At 42.8% G+C, this 15,578-nt stretch overlaps 1 protein-coding gene across 2 annotated transcripts in view; it reads left to right on the forward strand.

Moving 5' to 3' along the window:
- The window catches only part of efna4 (ephrin A4), a 32,029-nt gene extending 17,813 nt beyond the window's left edge, over window positions 1–14,216 (forward strand). The window contains exons 2-6 of one of the 2 annotated variants that reach the window (XR_013801092.1): window positions 2,054–2,352; window positions 3,208–3,268; window positions 5,916–5,984; window positions 11,962–11,994; window positions 12,409–14,216. Coding sequence is in view for 1 of the 2 variants with exons in the window: in XM_079641394.1 (XP_079497520.1) it covers window positions 2,054–2,352; window positions 5,916–5,984; window positions 11,962–11,994; window positions 12,409–12,497 (490 nt within the window). In the remaining variant the exon portion in view is untranslated. The remainder of the gene's footprint in view (window positions 1–2,053; window positions 2,353–3,207; window positions 3,269–5,915; window positions 5,985–11,961; window positions 11,995–12,408) is intronic. The other variant, XM_079641394.1, reaches the window with a different exon arrangement.
- The last annotated feature ends 1,362 nt before the right edge of the window (window positions 14,217–15,578 follow it).

Below are 15,578 nucleotides of genomic sequence, written 5' to 3' on the forward strand. Positions count from 1 at the left end.
GTGTGTGTGTGTGTGTGTGTGTGTGTGTGTGTGTGTGTGTGTGTGTGTGTGTGTGTGTGTGTGTGTGTGTGTGTGTGTGTGTGTGTGTGTGTGTGTGTGTGTGTGTGTGTGTGTGTGTGTGTGTGTGTGTGTGTGTGTGTGTGTGTGTGTGTGTGTGTGTGTGTGTGTGTGTGTGTGTGTGTGTGTGTGTGTGTGTGTGTGTGTGTGTGTGTGTGTGTGTGTGTGTGTGTGTGTGTGTGTGTGTGTGTGTGTGTGTGTGTGTGTGTGTGTGTGTGTGTGTGTGTGCCCTTAACCAGACAATGAAGTCGGGCTGTAATTAGCACACAGGTAATAGAGCCGTCGGGGCCCGGCCACACAAGCACATTCACAGAGGGGATATCGATCAGGTGGTGTGTGTGTGTGTCTCCCCCTGAGCGAGGGATCCCGATCAATAGTGTCCTGTAGATAGATCGCCAATTCTTCACGCTAGCTATTGAGCAGGAAGCAGCGTTCAGTGAGACCTGCCTGCAGGGTCTCACCTACATTTCCATGACAAAACACACACACACACACACACACACACACACACACACACTCACACACTCTGCTTTATTATCACTGTTCAACCAGCATTCAGGTTGAAAGTCAATCATGTAATATGGCTCCTCCTTCTCCTATAGCGTCTTGTGATTTCTCCTCTCATTGCTCCATCGATCCTTGACACGCTCTGTAGATCTGCTGGACCATCTTCGTCTCCTGCTGCCTGTCATGTCTGTTTTATTTCAGTGTGTCCCCTCCTCCTCTTCCTCCTCCCTCTCCGCTCTTATTTTTCGCTTATTCTTTTGGTCTCCTCTCTGTCGGCCTACTTATCTTAAGTCTGCTCCTCCGTCCACCGCCCATCCTCCCATCCCCTTTTCCGCGCTCTTTTTCACTCCCATGTTCCCCTTCGCCGACTCCCAGCACTCCCTTCCTCTCTCCTCCGCTCTGTCACCCCTCCATAAAGACTCCCACTGATGGACCTGAACCTTCTGCCCAAGCCCCTCTTTCTTCGTCTCCTGCGCACCATGCGAAGAGGAGCCCAATTAAAGTCCGTCTCCTCTCTTTCTCACACTCGTTGTTCTCCTCTCAGTGTCTGCACTCGGACTCTCTGGGGTCGCTAATTAAAACACCACTTTCTTTTCTCTTTACTCCACTTTTTTGTATACCTGTTCATCAAACTTCTGGCTTTCTTATTCATTTCTTCGTCCCATCTGTCTGCTTCCAACCTGTCTCTACAGCTCTCTTTTCATCAGTCTCCATCTGTCTTCCTCCGGGCCTCGCCTCATGTCACCTCCATCAGTCACATTGGTCTCACATTTCTCTCCTCATTTACCATCTCCTGATTCATAAGTCTTATGGTCTCTTCATGTTGAATTCACCTCATACATCGACTTCCCTTCATTTCCCTCACATCCTTTCTTCTTCCGTATTAGTTTACACCCAGGTAACTCTTTATTGTGGCTGACAGGAAGTGAGAATCTGCAGTCCAAAGGAACATGCATAATGCAGCTCTTCTGTCCTAATGATGCTTTTCTTGTCCTGAGTTGTTGTTATGCCCAGAGCCGGTCAACCTTGACTGAAGCTGCGGGTTGTGCGTATGCGTGCACGTCTGCATACATTTTTACACTTCTGTGTGTGTAGAGGGAGAACGGACAGCGGAGGGAGTCAAGTGTATTCTACTCTGAACCCCCCTCATTGGTCTTAATTAGCAATTGAGGAATTGTTGTTTTTGCTCAAAACCGCTCCTTTGCTGGCCTGGAAGTAGAAAACAGTCGTTGGGATACATCAAACTGTGAAACATTCTTTGAAACCTGCACAACTTTGCCTTCTAACCCTGTGCAATCGTTATGTGTAATATTGATGAACTATTCATCTGCTGTAACTATCCACATTCCTCCCGGCACAAAGGAATTATGGAATTTCTGTCATCTGTCTTCTTTCTCTCTCCGTCGCTGTTTAATCGCCATCTCTCTTTACCCTTCAGTTTACTCCATGTAACGTGAAATATGAATGTGCTTTTCGTTGGTTCTTCCAGGTTAACAGCAGGAGATATGTCCATCCAGGTGAATCTGAATGACTACCTGGACATCTACTGCCCTCACTACCCCAACAAGAGGCCCCTGGGCTCCGGGCAGCCCGAGGAGCTGGCCCTCTACCTGGTGGGGGAGGCCTCTTTCCAGGGCTGTGTGGAGACCAGAGGGGCCATCAAGAGGTGGGAGTGTAACACCCCCTACGCCCCCTTTGGACCTGTGCGCTTCTCTGAGAAGATTCAAAGGTTCACCCCCTTCTCGCTGGGGTTTGAGTTTCTGCCGGGGCGCCACTACTACTACAGCTGTGAGTAGAGGATGTGTGTGTCTCTTTGTGTGGGAGTGTGGGGGGTCATTTAGCCATTGTGTCAGATTCAAGTGGGTCTGGGTATCATTTAAAAGAATTTGGTGTTGGTAACATGTAATGTATTGGTATCAACATTTATGAGTTCTCAAAGCCTATTCTTTTAAAATAAATTGTTTAACATTAGTTTTTCTAATGTTAAACAAGCAGCCTTGCAAAAGATGTAAACAGTAAAATATTTGTATGGATTTGGTAATTTAATGAGGGCACGTTTCGGTCAGTTATGGTTGCAAATCCATCTATTGTCTATGAATGGAAAACATATTAAAAGAGATCACATTTTCCTCAAGCCAAAGATGACTGCAACAGTCAAACCCCCCAAAACGTTCAGATTATTATCACATCAGATAAAGGAAAGTGACTTGTGCTTAAAAGTAAGACGATGGACTAGGTGATGTTTTGATATTTTTTTTTGCAAAATGAGAGCGAACATTAAATATTTTGACTCAGTAAGCAAAAAACCGTTTCCAAGCTTTGAAAAGAACTAGAATGATGTAACATCTTATCCTTAGTCAACCCTTACCCCAACCCCTTGGAGTTAAACACATTTCTCAGAGAAACTGCTTATTTTGTATCACAAATATTACTGAAAGCAGTACTTTAATTTCCTAAAAAGTATCTAGGTTCAATACATGACTAAAGGTTATTTGTTTTTAATTCCCAAAGTGAATTATCACTAGTATTTTTTGAGCATCTTCTACTTTAGTAAAGCCATGAATCTTTGCTTCAGGCCCCCTACACTGGAAGTCAAGTGAAACAGCTGTAAAAGAGAAAATATGTAAATGTCTGCTGTTTCAGTTCATCAGACGGTGTTGGAGGCAGTGTGGTGGCCGCACATCCTAATTGAAGTGATGAAAAGGTAGAGAACAACTTTAGCTTGTGTGTGTTTTCTTTTTATGAGGCTTTGAGTGTTGGCAAACTGCAGCCTAAAGCATTAATGGTCTCCATAAATTCCTCCTGAATGACATTGATTTGATGTTTTCTTAGACCTGTAGGCAGTTACACACTTTTAGTGAAGGTTTCCCCTTTCCCATTACACTCTCCTGTGCTTCTGTCCCCTCACTCATTCATCTCAAACCACTGGAGGGAGAAAAAGGAGTGAGAGACACATAGGATGGTTTAGTGGCTGTAAAATCTGTTTTTTTCCTTACTTTTTACAACTTCTGGCATCAGTCCAACCGTGAGGGGGAGCATATGAAACAAGTCAGAGAATGAACGAATCAAGTGAATGCAGTATGGAAAGGGTGACAACAAAGAGACAGAGCAACCGCAAAGTATAGGAGGAAGAAACAGAGATCAATACAGGACGACAGTGAACAGGGGGGGGGGGAGCAGACGGAGGTAGAGAAGCGTGGAGGAGTGACAGAGAGAAAGAGCAAAAGATGGACACAGTCTGACAGTACAGGAAGGGGGGGGGGGGCAAGAGAGGCCGGATGAGAGGAATCTACACGAAAGAAAAGGGAGGGCAACAAAAGCGACAGTTAAGGGATGGATGAGACGAAGAGAAAGAAAGATTCTTTACATAAATTACTGATGCGGTCCACGGGACAATGGAGCATTGTGAGGGCATGAGAGAGCGCTTCCACACACACACACGCTAACACACATGTATATATGTACACACACTCACACACACACTGGGCTATTGTGATTGTTCAGGCAAGTTCAGTGAAAAGCAACAATGGCCCCCCCCCCCCCTCGGTTGGGCCACATTGGGCTCAGAGCGATTGTGTGTGTTTTGTCCACATCAAAGATAAGGCGTAAAGTTGGTCCAAATGTCTGGCTCTGGGGTCCCTGTGCTGAATGGGCCCCTAGCACTGGGACAGTATAATGGCATTAGCCTGGGAGAGCAGTACAATGGTATTAGAAACACTAATGGCATTAGTTGGCTCAGTCTGAGCCGGGCTCAGCTCCACTCTCAGCTCCCAAAGACGATCACCCTGACGACACACTGACTGTTCCTCTCACACTGACCTGTTGACCAATCCCTGCGGCTTCTACATGTGCGGATCCCCACAAACAGGAAGCACCTTGACATCCTCTGATGGTCAGCTGTGCCCTAACATGGAACCATTCGAGGAAACGTTTACAAGGGACACCTAAAACTGAGGAATGCTGTTGTTGTTAGTCCAACACTTCAATGTGCCATCATAATTGGAAGAACATATCTGTAAGATCTTATCTAGACATGTTTCAAGACGTTTATGAAAAGACTTATGATGGTCTGCCTTTCAACATAGTTTCTAATATGGTTTTTCGCAGACATAAAGAGTTAAACAAACTACTTCAAAATCTTTAAAAGCCCATCTACTTCTCCAAGATGTTAAAATGTTTTATAATACTTTGCATATATAGTTTGTTGCCAGACACAAGATGTTTCCCACTAGATTAAAAGGCCTGTTCTCAGTGTACAGTATGTGCAGTTGTTGTTTCCCCTTTCCAGGTCACATTTATGTAATTTGCATGACGCATCATGTTTGGCTTTCCAAGTCCTGCTCGTATGGACAAGTCCTAAACAGAGATTTAAGGTTGGCGCACTGTAACTTTCACCTTTCAGCCCGTGAACATGCCTTCTAGCGTCAACCTCTGCGTTCTGCGGAGTGAAGCTCAAAGCTTTTTGAGTAGTAGTAGATCTTGAGTTAAGATTTGTTTCGTCAACAATGAACACATGAACACTTTTTGTTCAACTTGGAGCATAAGAGACAAATGTTTACCTACAAAAAAATCACATATCAAGGCATGTTCATCGTGAAATGAGTTGAAGCTCATGCAAGTACTCTCTGTGTTTGCCCCATTTAGCTTTTTTTCATTTAGCTGCGTTTCGTTTCCTTATCGGACATATGTCCTGTCATAACAGTGAAGATGTTCTGTCTTTGCGAGCGGAGCGCTCTCAGCCACTGTAGAAAGTGCTTTATAAGACAGCCTCACTGCTCTTCTGTTCTCTACCTTATCGGTTGAAATTAGAGATACAAAGTGAGACAGGCTGTTAGCGATCATACACTCAGCTTGTGTGGTGGGTCCCTGTTGAGATAGCAGCTGTTTGTGAATAATTCAAATGTAAAGCCCTTTAACTGCAGTTTCCAGACAGAGTTGTTTTGTGAACGCGATGCTAAACTGACAGGTAATACATCTGATGTTTGCCAGATTTCCCACATGAGCTGTGATCAGTATTGATATCAGAGATGTTGCATTTTTAAATAGTTGCACTCTCAATCCTGTATTTTATTGTTTTTTTTTTATTGTGCAGATAAGAAGGAGGTATGTTACTAAATGGGACACAGGGAGATTCTTTATTTGGATATCATGTAATGTATGATATGGTAGAAACAAAAAGATAACCTTCTTTGTAAGAGGTACCAAGAGAGCTCTCAAAGATAAGATCGGACGGGAAGATTTCATTCAGCATATTCATATTTCTCTTAATATTTGACATGTTTAAATATTAACCGTTTGTCAGGTTTGATATGTAAGCAACGTATTTAAAATCTGTCTTTCTTTCTCTCTAGCTCTACCGGCAGATGAAGGCCCTCCTCTGCCATGTATGAAGTTGCGTGTCACCGTGTGCTGTGAGCCCAGTGAGTACTTTTCATCTGTTCTTCCTTTCATGCTCCCCCCTTTGTTGTACAGCAAGATACTTCTCTCCCTGCCGCTCTCATCTCTACTACCAGGGCACATGATGTTTAGACTGCTCCTCATCCCCCCTACTATTCCTCCTTTCTGTTTGAATAACTGTGATGCTCTAATGTCCTTAACTTATATCAAGGAACTTAAACTCATCTTCAGAACCTTGCACTACCTTTAACTTCATCACATGAGACTTACTGCGCTATCCACTCCATGCTGGCTTTACAACCTAATTGGATTGAGAGTTGTTTTAACCATTAGTTCCCTCTCCTCTTTTCTTCCTCAATCCCTCCCTCCATTCTCTCCCTTTTCTTTTTTTTTTAACTCCTTGTCTCCCTCAATTTTCCACTCTCCATCTCTCTCTACCCCAGTGTGAAATTCCCAGAGTGATCTAATCCAGAGCACGCCTGGAGTAATGTTAGTCTTCCAGTCCAGTGAGCTGCCCATTCCGGTTGGGAATGCTGCCCAGTCACTGTGGGAATCCCTGTACTGTGTGTGTGTGTGTGTGTGTGTGTGTGTGTGTGTGTGTGTGTGTGTGTGTGTGTGTGTGTGTGTGTGTGTGTGTGTGTGTGTGTGTGTGTGTGTGTGTGTGTGTGTGTGTGTGTGTGTGTGTGTGTGTGTGTGTGTGTGTGTGTGTGTGTGTGTGTGTGTGTGTGTGTGTGTGTGTGTGTGTGTGTGTGTGTGTGTGTGTGTGTGTGTGTGTGTGTGTGTGTGTGTGTGTGTGTGTGTGTGTGTGTGTGTGTGTGTGTGTGTGTGTGTGTGTGTGTGTGTGTGTGTGTGTGTGTGCTATGTAGGACATTTTACTGTGTATGTTATTGTGCGTTCTTGCAAGGGCCTTTGCGTGTGCTCTCTTGCTGTGTGTGTGCGTGCGTGTCTGAGACGTCTGTCCCAGTTCCCATCCTCATGCTGTCTGCAGGGGGCTTGTCGTGCTGTCCCAGGATGAACCAACACACACTTTTTCCAAGAAAGCTTGCCCAATGGTTGTTTGTCTAAGCATCTGAGATCTGTTCACTAAATTCCTACATGTTGTCTAACAAATACCCCCCAGCCGCACCGCCTTGATTAAAAGTGTGTGAGTTTTGTGTAAAGCAAAAAAAAAAGAAGCTGAATAAGAAGAGCCCCATCCGTCTTGAATGAATTCTTAAATGCCATCACTGTTCCGGCGCGAGGCGGGGAGTCATTTGCAGCGTTATTACCAGAATGAAGGCTGATGACTTTTTTGTATATGTTAATGATCCTGCAGTCATTAATTAGAAATACCACAGATAGTTGTTTTAGAAAATGCTAATGTAGCAGTCTGACCTTCTTCATTCAAAATATTTGGAATGGTGTAGATTACGCACGCTGGCAGACACATGCACACACACTTGACTTTGCCGTTAAAGCCCATTACTTTACTTCAGAAAGACTCCCCCCCCCCACACAAAAGATTCACATACTTCTATCTACTGTTTCTTTTTCCCTTTTTTTTTCGGTGCCTCTCATCCTGTTCTTTAACCCAAAACTAATCCGGACTAAATGTCAGGTTCTCCCTCTCCTTGTCTTCCACTCCTCCCGCTCTTTTCTAGTCTTCTGTCATTCCTGAAGTGGCACTAATCCTCCCCTTCTCTCTGTCTCCTCAGCTCTCTACACCCGTCCTCTTTTTTTATGATCTCTCGCTACTGGAGCAAAACTAATCTAGGCACCATCCATGCAGTCTCTAACACTTCCTCTTCCTTGACTCCGCCCCAGCCACTCCACCTTCTCTGTGTCTTCTCTATTTCTTTGTTATCTCCATATCTACTGCAGAGTAATTCACCGACTCCCCTCTCCCGGTTTACCCGCTCCATCTCTGTCGTGCGCATGCTGTGCGACGAGTGCGTTGGGATGAGAATACATGAGGCCGGAGAGAGGAGAGCAAAAGGAGATGGATGAGGGAGGAGATGAAGGAGAGTTGGAGGGTCTCTCGCTCTCTTTGCCTGTCCATTAGTAGCGGTTTACCACAGCTGTTGTTGTGTTGTTCCCTGTAGTAACACCTCACCTCTGGTTCCTTCCTGCTCAGGTTGCCTTTTATCTGACAGGTAGCATGGCAGCAGGGCACACCGTGACCATGTCTATGTGTGTGTGAGAGTGTGTATGTGTGTTTGGCCCTCGGTGATGGAAGCTTCTCGCCCTTCAACTACATCTTATCTCTTATCTAAACTGCAAACTGTGCACCTCCCTTCCTTCTTCATTCGCCAGAACTCTATTTTTTTCGTAAAAGCATGTTATTAAAACCACAATTCCATGCGGGGAGGCCCTGTTGTGGCCGTTTGAGTTAATTATCAACACACACACACACACACACACACACACACACACACACACACACACACACACACACACACACACACACACACACACACACACTCACACTCACACTCACACTCACACTCACACTCACACTCACACTCACACACACACCTACCTGCCTCACACCGGTCTGAAGGACAGAGTGATGACAGTGAGGGTCCGTCAGGTACGCTGTCATTGCTCCAAGGTCAGCTTCCACTCACCAGTCCCTCGGTCTCCTCTCCAGTGTGTGACTGTGTGTGTTTATCGTCTTAATTTAACCCAAAAACACAACAAACCACACAGGACAGACTCAGGGACGCAGGGAGCTAATGGTGTGTGTGTGTGTGTGTGTGTGTGTGTGTGTGTGTGTGTGTGTGTGTGTGTGTGTGTGTGTGTGTGTGTGTGTGTGTGTGTGTGTGTGTGTGTGTGTGTGTGTGTGTGTGTGTGTGTGTGTGTGTGTGTGTGTGTGTGTGTGTGTGTGTGTGTGTGTGTGTGTGTGTGTGTGTGTGTGTGTGTGTGTGTGTGTGTGTGTGTGTGTGTGTGTGTGTGATCCTTGCAGTATTGTAAAGCATGTTTTGGCTTTTTTAAAGGTGTGGTTATGTTTTCGGCGCAGTGTTGTGTGTGATGTTTATTTGAACACAATGCTGTCAAGAATCACGCCAGAGAAAGTGCTTTGCTGGAAGGGGCTTGAATGTGTGTTGCATCAGAAAACAAGGCTCTCAGCCGGCATCAGCAGACTGGTGTCATGTGAAATCTCGGGCTCCCCTCTATTGCATCTTTCACCGGTTTACTTTGCCTCTCTCTCCATACCTTTCCGTTGCTTCAACTTTTTCCTAAAACTCCTCCTGTTGTGTTTATCTCTGTGTTTCTACGTGTCGTACTGCCTCTCCGCCTTTCTCTTTCTCAGCTACCCTACTGTGAGAAACCATTAGAGACCAACTTTCCTTTCTCTCTAATTGATTCCTGGTCTCTCTTCGTCTCTCTCCACGTCATTTCTGCCGTTCTCCCGCTGTGAGCAGTCCATTGCATTCATTTCAGTTTACAGAGCTTCGCCATTTCTCCACTGTCTTTCTCTCTTTTTTTTTCCTTTTCGAAATGTCTTACACCGCTGCCCTCCTTTTCCCACCCCACTTTCTTTCGAATACCTTTGTACCCTCTGAACTCGATACACACAAGGACAGAACTTGAATACAGACACATGCGCGCGCACACACACACACACACACACACACACACACACACACACACACACACACACACACACACACACACACACACACACACACACACACACACACCGCTTGGACAGCCGACGACTCTCGAAAACCCAGACTCGATACTTTTGACTTAAACTGCTATTTTCCGTTTGCGTTTTTCGTTCGCCGTTATTTCGCCTTTTGTGTTTTTTGCAATTTTTTTCCTAATAGTGAAGTGCTAATAGTCAGGGTGGGTTAGCTTTAGCTTCTATGTGTAAAATGGCGGCGTGAGAGGAGAGGTAGGATGGTGGAACAGTGTCTGTCTCTGCAGTGGGGCGTTCTGCCTACTAGAGAACACACACACACACACACACACACACACACACACACACACACACACACACACACACACACACATATACACTTCCATGCGCACGCGCACTCACACTTTTGGCCATTGTTGTGCATGTACAGTTACACATGCGCATGTTTCTGACTGCAGTGCAGAGACAGCACTGTTTTTGCAGTCACGCCATCATGAACGCCATTTTGTGGCGCTGCTCACCGTGAGCGAAATTATGATGTTGACCAAACTAATGGTCCTTGGTGTTCAGTTTATGCGCAAATGATGTGATTAAAGTCAGATCAAAACACACATATCACACACAGCCGGGTAAACACAAGGCATTTTAGTTTCGAGGTGCGCGGCCGCGTTAACACAAAAATACTTTTCAGTAAAGTGTTTTTCCTCTACCCAAGTTTAATTTAATACTGATTCTTCAATTGTCATAAGATAATTCTTTTTTTAATGTGACATCAAACATTTCCAGAATGAAAAAAAAAGTAAATATAGTCGAGAAGGAATTGAAGTGATAAAACTGGATATACATTTATTTTTTCGTATAAATCTAATTTTTTGTTTTGTCTTTTTATTAAAATCGTTAATTTGATTTAGATCATCCACCTTTTTTTTCACACTTCATCAACACTATTAAAACTTGAAATGACAGCTGGTTTATAAATATTCTTTGACCAATACATTCTATTAAATCATGGGTTGATGGCAAAAATGCCAAACAAATGTAACGAGTGAAGGCCTGAAATGTTTGATTATTACGCTATTTTTGTTTGCTTTGATTTTCTCCGTAACAACACTCGCAATTATAGACACATAGACACACACATGCACGCACAGCGGAGTACTTGGAGGCCCAGACCCAGCAGGCTATGTAATGCTTCGTTAACCCCTCGATGGTCGTTAGCTGTACCGAACCTGGGAGTCATTTAGTGTCTCGTGTCTGTCGGAGCGACACGTAGCAACAGAGACCTGTAGGTACAAGATGGAGATAACAGACAGACGCAGTGTTTGGACAATAAGCCCTCATTTGATAAATCCTTTCTGCCCCTGTGTGACTGTACAGCAGATGAGCTCAGTGTCCCATTTCCTCTCTCATAATCTCAGTCAGTCGCAGCGGGATGTGGATTGGTGGTAGTTTTCCTGGAGACATCAACACACACTTTGTCTTTGTGTGTGTGTTTGAGTCTTTGGGGTTGCAGTGTCAGCGGTGGGTTCAAGGCTATAGATCGATTTTAATAACGGCGGCAATTGTGCAGCCTCATCCACGTTTCCTGACCTATAGTCCTCTCCCTCGCTGATGTTACACTGTGGCTCCTTTTTCTGAACACTTTCCGCTTTTCACTCTCACCACCTGTATTTCTTATCCTCTTCTTTTTACCAGATCTCCCACCCCTCCTTTTCCCTTCATCCTCACCATCCCTCCATCCCTCCGTCCATTATTTCCTTTTAGTCCACCCCCTGCTGAGAAAGTGACACGCAGACACAAACAACCCCCCAATCCCGTCTCTCTCTCTCTCTCTCTCTCTCTCTCTCTCTCTCTCTCTCCCTTTTCTCTCTGTCTGACCTTGTTTCAATCTTTCCAACCTTCTTTTTTTTCGACATACTTTCTCACTCGGGTCTCCAACGCTCTTCCTTTCATCTTCTGTCCACTTCTTGGTTTCGCTCTGTCATTTTGAATTTTCATGTGTTTTTTCCCCCCGTTTTTCATTTCCTGTATCCCCTCTGTATAATCTGGATCATTCTTACTCCTTCTAATTTACATAACACTATCTTTTCCTGTTGCCATGCTTCTCAAGCGCTTTTTTTATCCGACCTTTAAGAGAATTTGCATAGGGGACATATTTAGGGTTGCGCAGCCAGTCAGTGCTCATTTTTCATGGCGTAAGTCTTTGAGTAATGGTAAATACCTTCCCCTGTTCATTTGTCTGTTTCTCGCCCCCTCTGTTCCACAAAGCAGTAGCTTTATTGAGAAAGTTAAGCATACAAAAATGACTAATCAGCAACTTGTTTCTTTGCCTCAACTTTACTGAATTATGTCTTTCTCTTCTTCTCTCTCTCTAGTAAAAGCATCAGAGGGTTCAAAACAAATACAAGGTAAGATGCAACATTTGAATCCTTATTTATTCTCGTATAGGCATATTTACAAGTGCTTACAAATTATTTGTATGATCAAAAATGAGTATGATGTCACCATAACTTTACAGCTCTATTGTAAAAATCCCCAATTTTGCACTTCTATAACATCCTACTATCTTCTGGAAAGTTTTCCTCACAATTTTGGAACCGGCTGCAGGGATTTGCTTGAGTTTTTTCAATGGTGCTTTCTAAAAAGTTTCTAAAAAACCAAAAACTCCCTAAAAACTGCCGACAAAGTTAGGAGGCCTTTTCTATAATAACTGTATATGCTTTACCATTGAGGTTTTCATGAATTGCAATCAAAGCACGGAGCCCAAAACGTGGAAAACTAGACCACACTAAGGGTGACAATAATGTCCTTCTCTCTTTCAGAAACTGAGGCTGTAACTAGTGCCTGCTACCTGAGGACAGCTTCCCCTCCCCTCCTCCTCACCCTCGTCCTCCTCCTGCTGACTACCTGACTTCCTCGTCTGTCCGCACCGCTGACCCGCACGCCCCGGCCCGAGAGATACTACTCAGACGGTCAATTTACACAACGCATTCTCCGTTCGGACAAGTGAATGACGCAATGTGTTCTATGCCAAGTTGCTGCAGATGACACATGTTCCATTGTGGCTGGTTTACCTGTGAAAATCCCGAAGAATTTTTTTTGTCTTTTTCTAGAACGGGGCCAGATTGACTCAGGGACCGAAACGCTGGATCACAGTGATTAATTTCTTTCACCCTAAGTGTATCGTAACACAGAATATTACACATGGAGGTAAGACTCATAACGAACTCTGATGCCAGATAACATTGAGTCTGTCAGGACACGTTCCAAACAAGTTTTTCCTCTACCGTTTTAGTTCCTCATGTTCTACTTTTTGTGTTGTATTTTCATGTTTTTTGAGTACCTGCCACATGGTACCAAGTGACCAAATTAAAACACTACTGTACTGAATGGCTCAGGTTGAGGTTAAATCAGTTAGCTGGGGACTTTTATAATTTTCTTCATATTGTTAGACATACATAACTGACACATTTTTTTAAGTTTAAGAAAAAGATAATTAAGATCAATTCATCAACAAATGTATAGATTTTGGAAATAAAGGTATTTAGGAGGAAATTAGGAATGATTAGTCAACTGGGGCTGCTGCGCCCCCTACTGGGATCAAACTGGTTTAAGTGGAGTTGGACTGGGTTGGCCTTAAACTTAAACGTGAACCCTATATTGCGGTCCTGTGAGGTAACAACGGGACCTGGGACAGAGTTAGTCCTCTTTGATTGGACCCCATGTTGTTCTGCTTCTCTACTCCTCTCTGCTTCAGAATATAGCACAGAACAGAGGGGTTTATGGGTAAAGAGGGAGCATCAGCGCGCCTTGCTCCACTGAACACGCTGCGGAGGCTGATTTGTCGATGCCCCCTGGTTTTTACACATCCTTGATTTTAGGTTTAACTGTATAGTTAATATATTCTGCAAAATTAAGATGTATTAACCGCATAAAAAATAAGAGCGGATCTCTGATATTGAAGTGCAGAAATCGGACTAAATGTATATTCTGGTAAAGGATGTGTTGCTTTTGTTTTTTTCATATGCTCTGCTACAATGTAGTTTCACAGGTAAATTGATATCATGTTATTTTTGCCAAATATTTTTCTTTAAATAAATTGATTGTCCTGGATTAAGAAAAAGATATCAGAAAAAAAACATGGTTTTAAAAATGTCAATGAACAGCATAGTTGTTTATTTTTCTTTGAAATTAAATGAATTTTATATATTTGTAAATTTACATAATTATTTCCCCACAATATTTGAGTGACTTGAGGTCAGAAAATGTATAGGTAATTGTTTTTTTGTTCTTAAATGTTTTTATTCTATCTTTAATCTACATTGTTAGCACCTAATATATGCTCCTCCATGCTGTAAATCACACCAGTCATGCTATTGTTTTTTTAAATGTTAATTTCCTAAATGGGCGATACAAGTTAAGTTTGAAGATGTGTTAAATAACTTCAGTGTAGGATTTTACAATCATGTACAACAAGGAATGTGTTTTTGATATCTTAAGTTTTTGTTTAACTTGTTCTCCTTTCACATTTTAGTGAAGAATGTAGCTTCTTCTGTGAAGAGCCAATTGCAATCTGAGCCTTTTTTTTTTACGTGGCAAGACAACAAAAATAAATATGGTTGCTTTCAAAGGCTTCAAGTTGATCATCATTTAACTTTTGAAAGTATTTATGTTTTAACAGCAAGTCTCCGTGAAGACACACGAGCATACTCACAGCTTTATTTGCGGAACACACACGTCCACATTAATACACATGGGTATAGAGATAAGGAGACTTCAGGGACTTTAAATGACCTTGTGGTGCAAGAGGCCATTGTAATGTGAGTAACTTAGTGGAATATTGAGCTGAGTTTTTATCTATGGGCAGCCGAAGCCCGATAAGACTCCAATAGACTCCCGGTATTAATAGACCCTGAAGCATCATGCCCAATACATCAACCTAAAAGTAGTAACTGCATTCATTTTCAGTCATTAAAAAAACACAGTTTCAACACAGAACTGAATACAGAGCAAGACAAAATGTTGTGTAGTTTTAAAAAAGATATAGTGTACATCCAGATAAGCTGTAAATGCATTTCCATTTATGTAGGCTGTAATGTAGTCGAGCCTCTTGTGAAGCCAGAAAGGCAATTTCCTGGATAATAGGGCTAATGCTGCTATTTCATGGCTTATGATCTCTTTTGATGACATGTTTGTCACTGTTGAGGCATATGATGAGCTGGCTATGATTTTGACCTTCACAAAGAAATGTGTTGCTTCTTTTTCACTGTGAATAATGACGTAAGCATACTGAAATCAGCAGAAAGTGAGGGGGTACTTTTAGACTTGTGTCAAAGGAAAAGGACTTAAAAAGCAGCAGCAGTGTCCATTTCCATTTTAGTGTATAAAATATGTATGACTTTTTATGCCAGCACAAGCATGCACAAACCAAAGCCTTTACATGATTATGTGATATTGAGTTTTGAAAAAAATAAAATGTGTTAGCTTTGATTTTAGGATATGCTTGAACAGTCAACATTTCTGAATTTCTTTGGACTTAACAATGTTGATGTTTTCATTCGGCTGTGTATCAATACCAAAGCTGGAACCAAACTCGACCTCCAAAATAAACGTTGTAATTATGGACAGATGTTGCCATAATATATATATTTAGATCTAGAAGATCGTGAAAATGCAACGTCAAAGCTTCCTGCACGGCCTTTTGTGGCGACTGTGATCATAAACAATTTCATGGATGACACGTTTAGTTTTTAACTATCTGTCTGACTAAAGTGTTCCATATCCATATTTGCAGCTTGTGTTCTCCACCAATGAAACTGTAATTAGACTGTATCACATTTCAACACGGCAAACTGGCTTATATTCTTGGATTGCCGGTGTTGATTACATCTCAGAATACAAAACTCTGGCTATTAATAGTCAAACAATGCTTATAAAGCTATATTATAATTACATGAAAATGCACCTGCTGAAATAAGTTTAAAGATGTATG

The sequence above is a fragment of the Notothenia rossii genome (assembly GCF_949606895.1).
Source record: "Notothenia rossii genome assembly, chromosome: 7".
Classification (NCBI taxonomy): domain Eukaryota; kingdom Metazoa; phylum Chordata; class Actinopteri; order Perciformes; family Nototheniidae; genus Notothenia; species Notothenia rossii.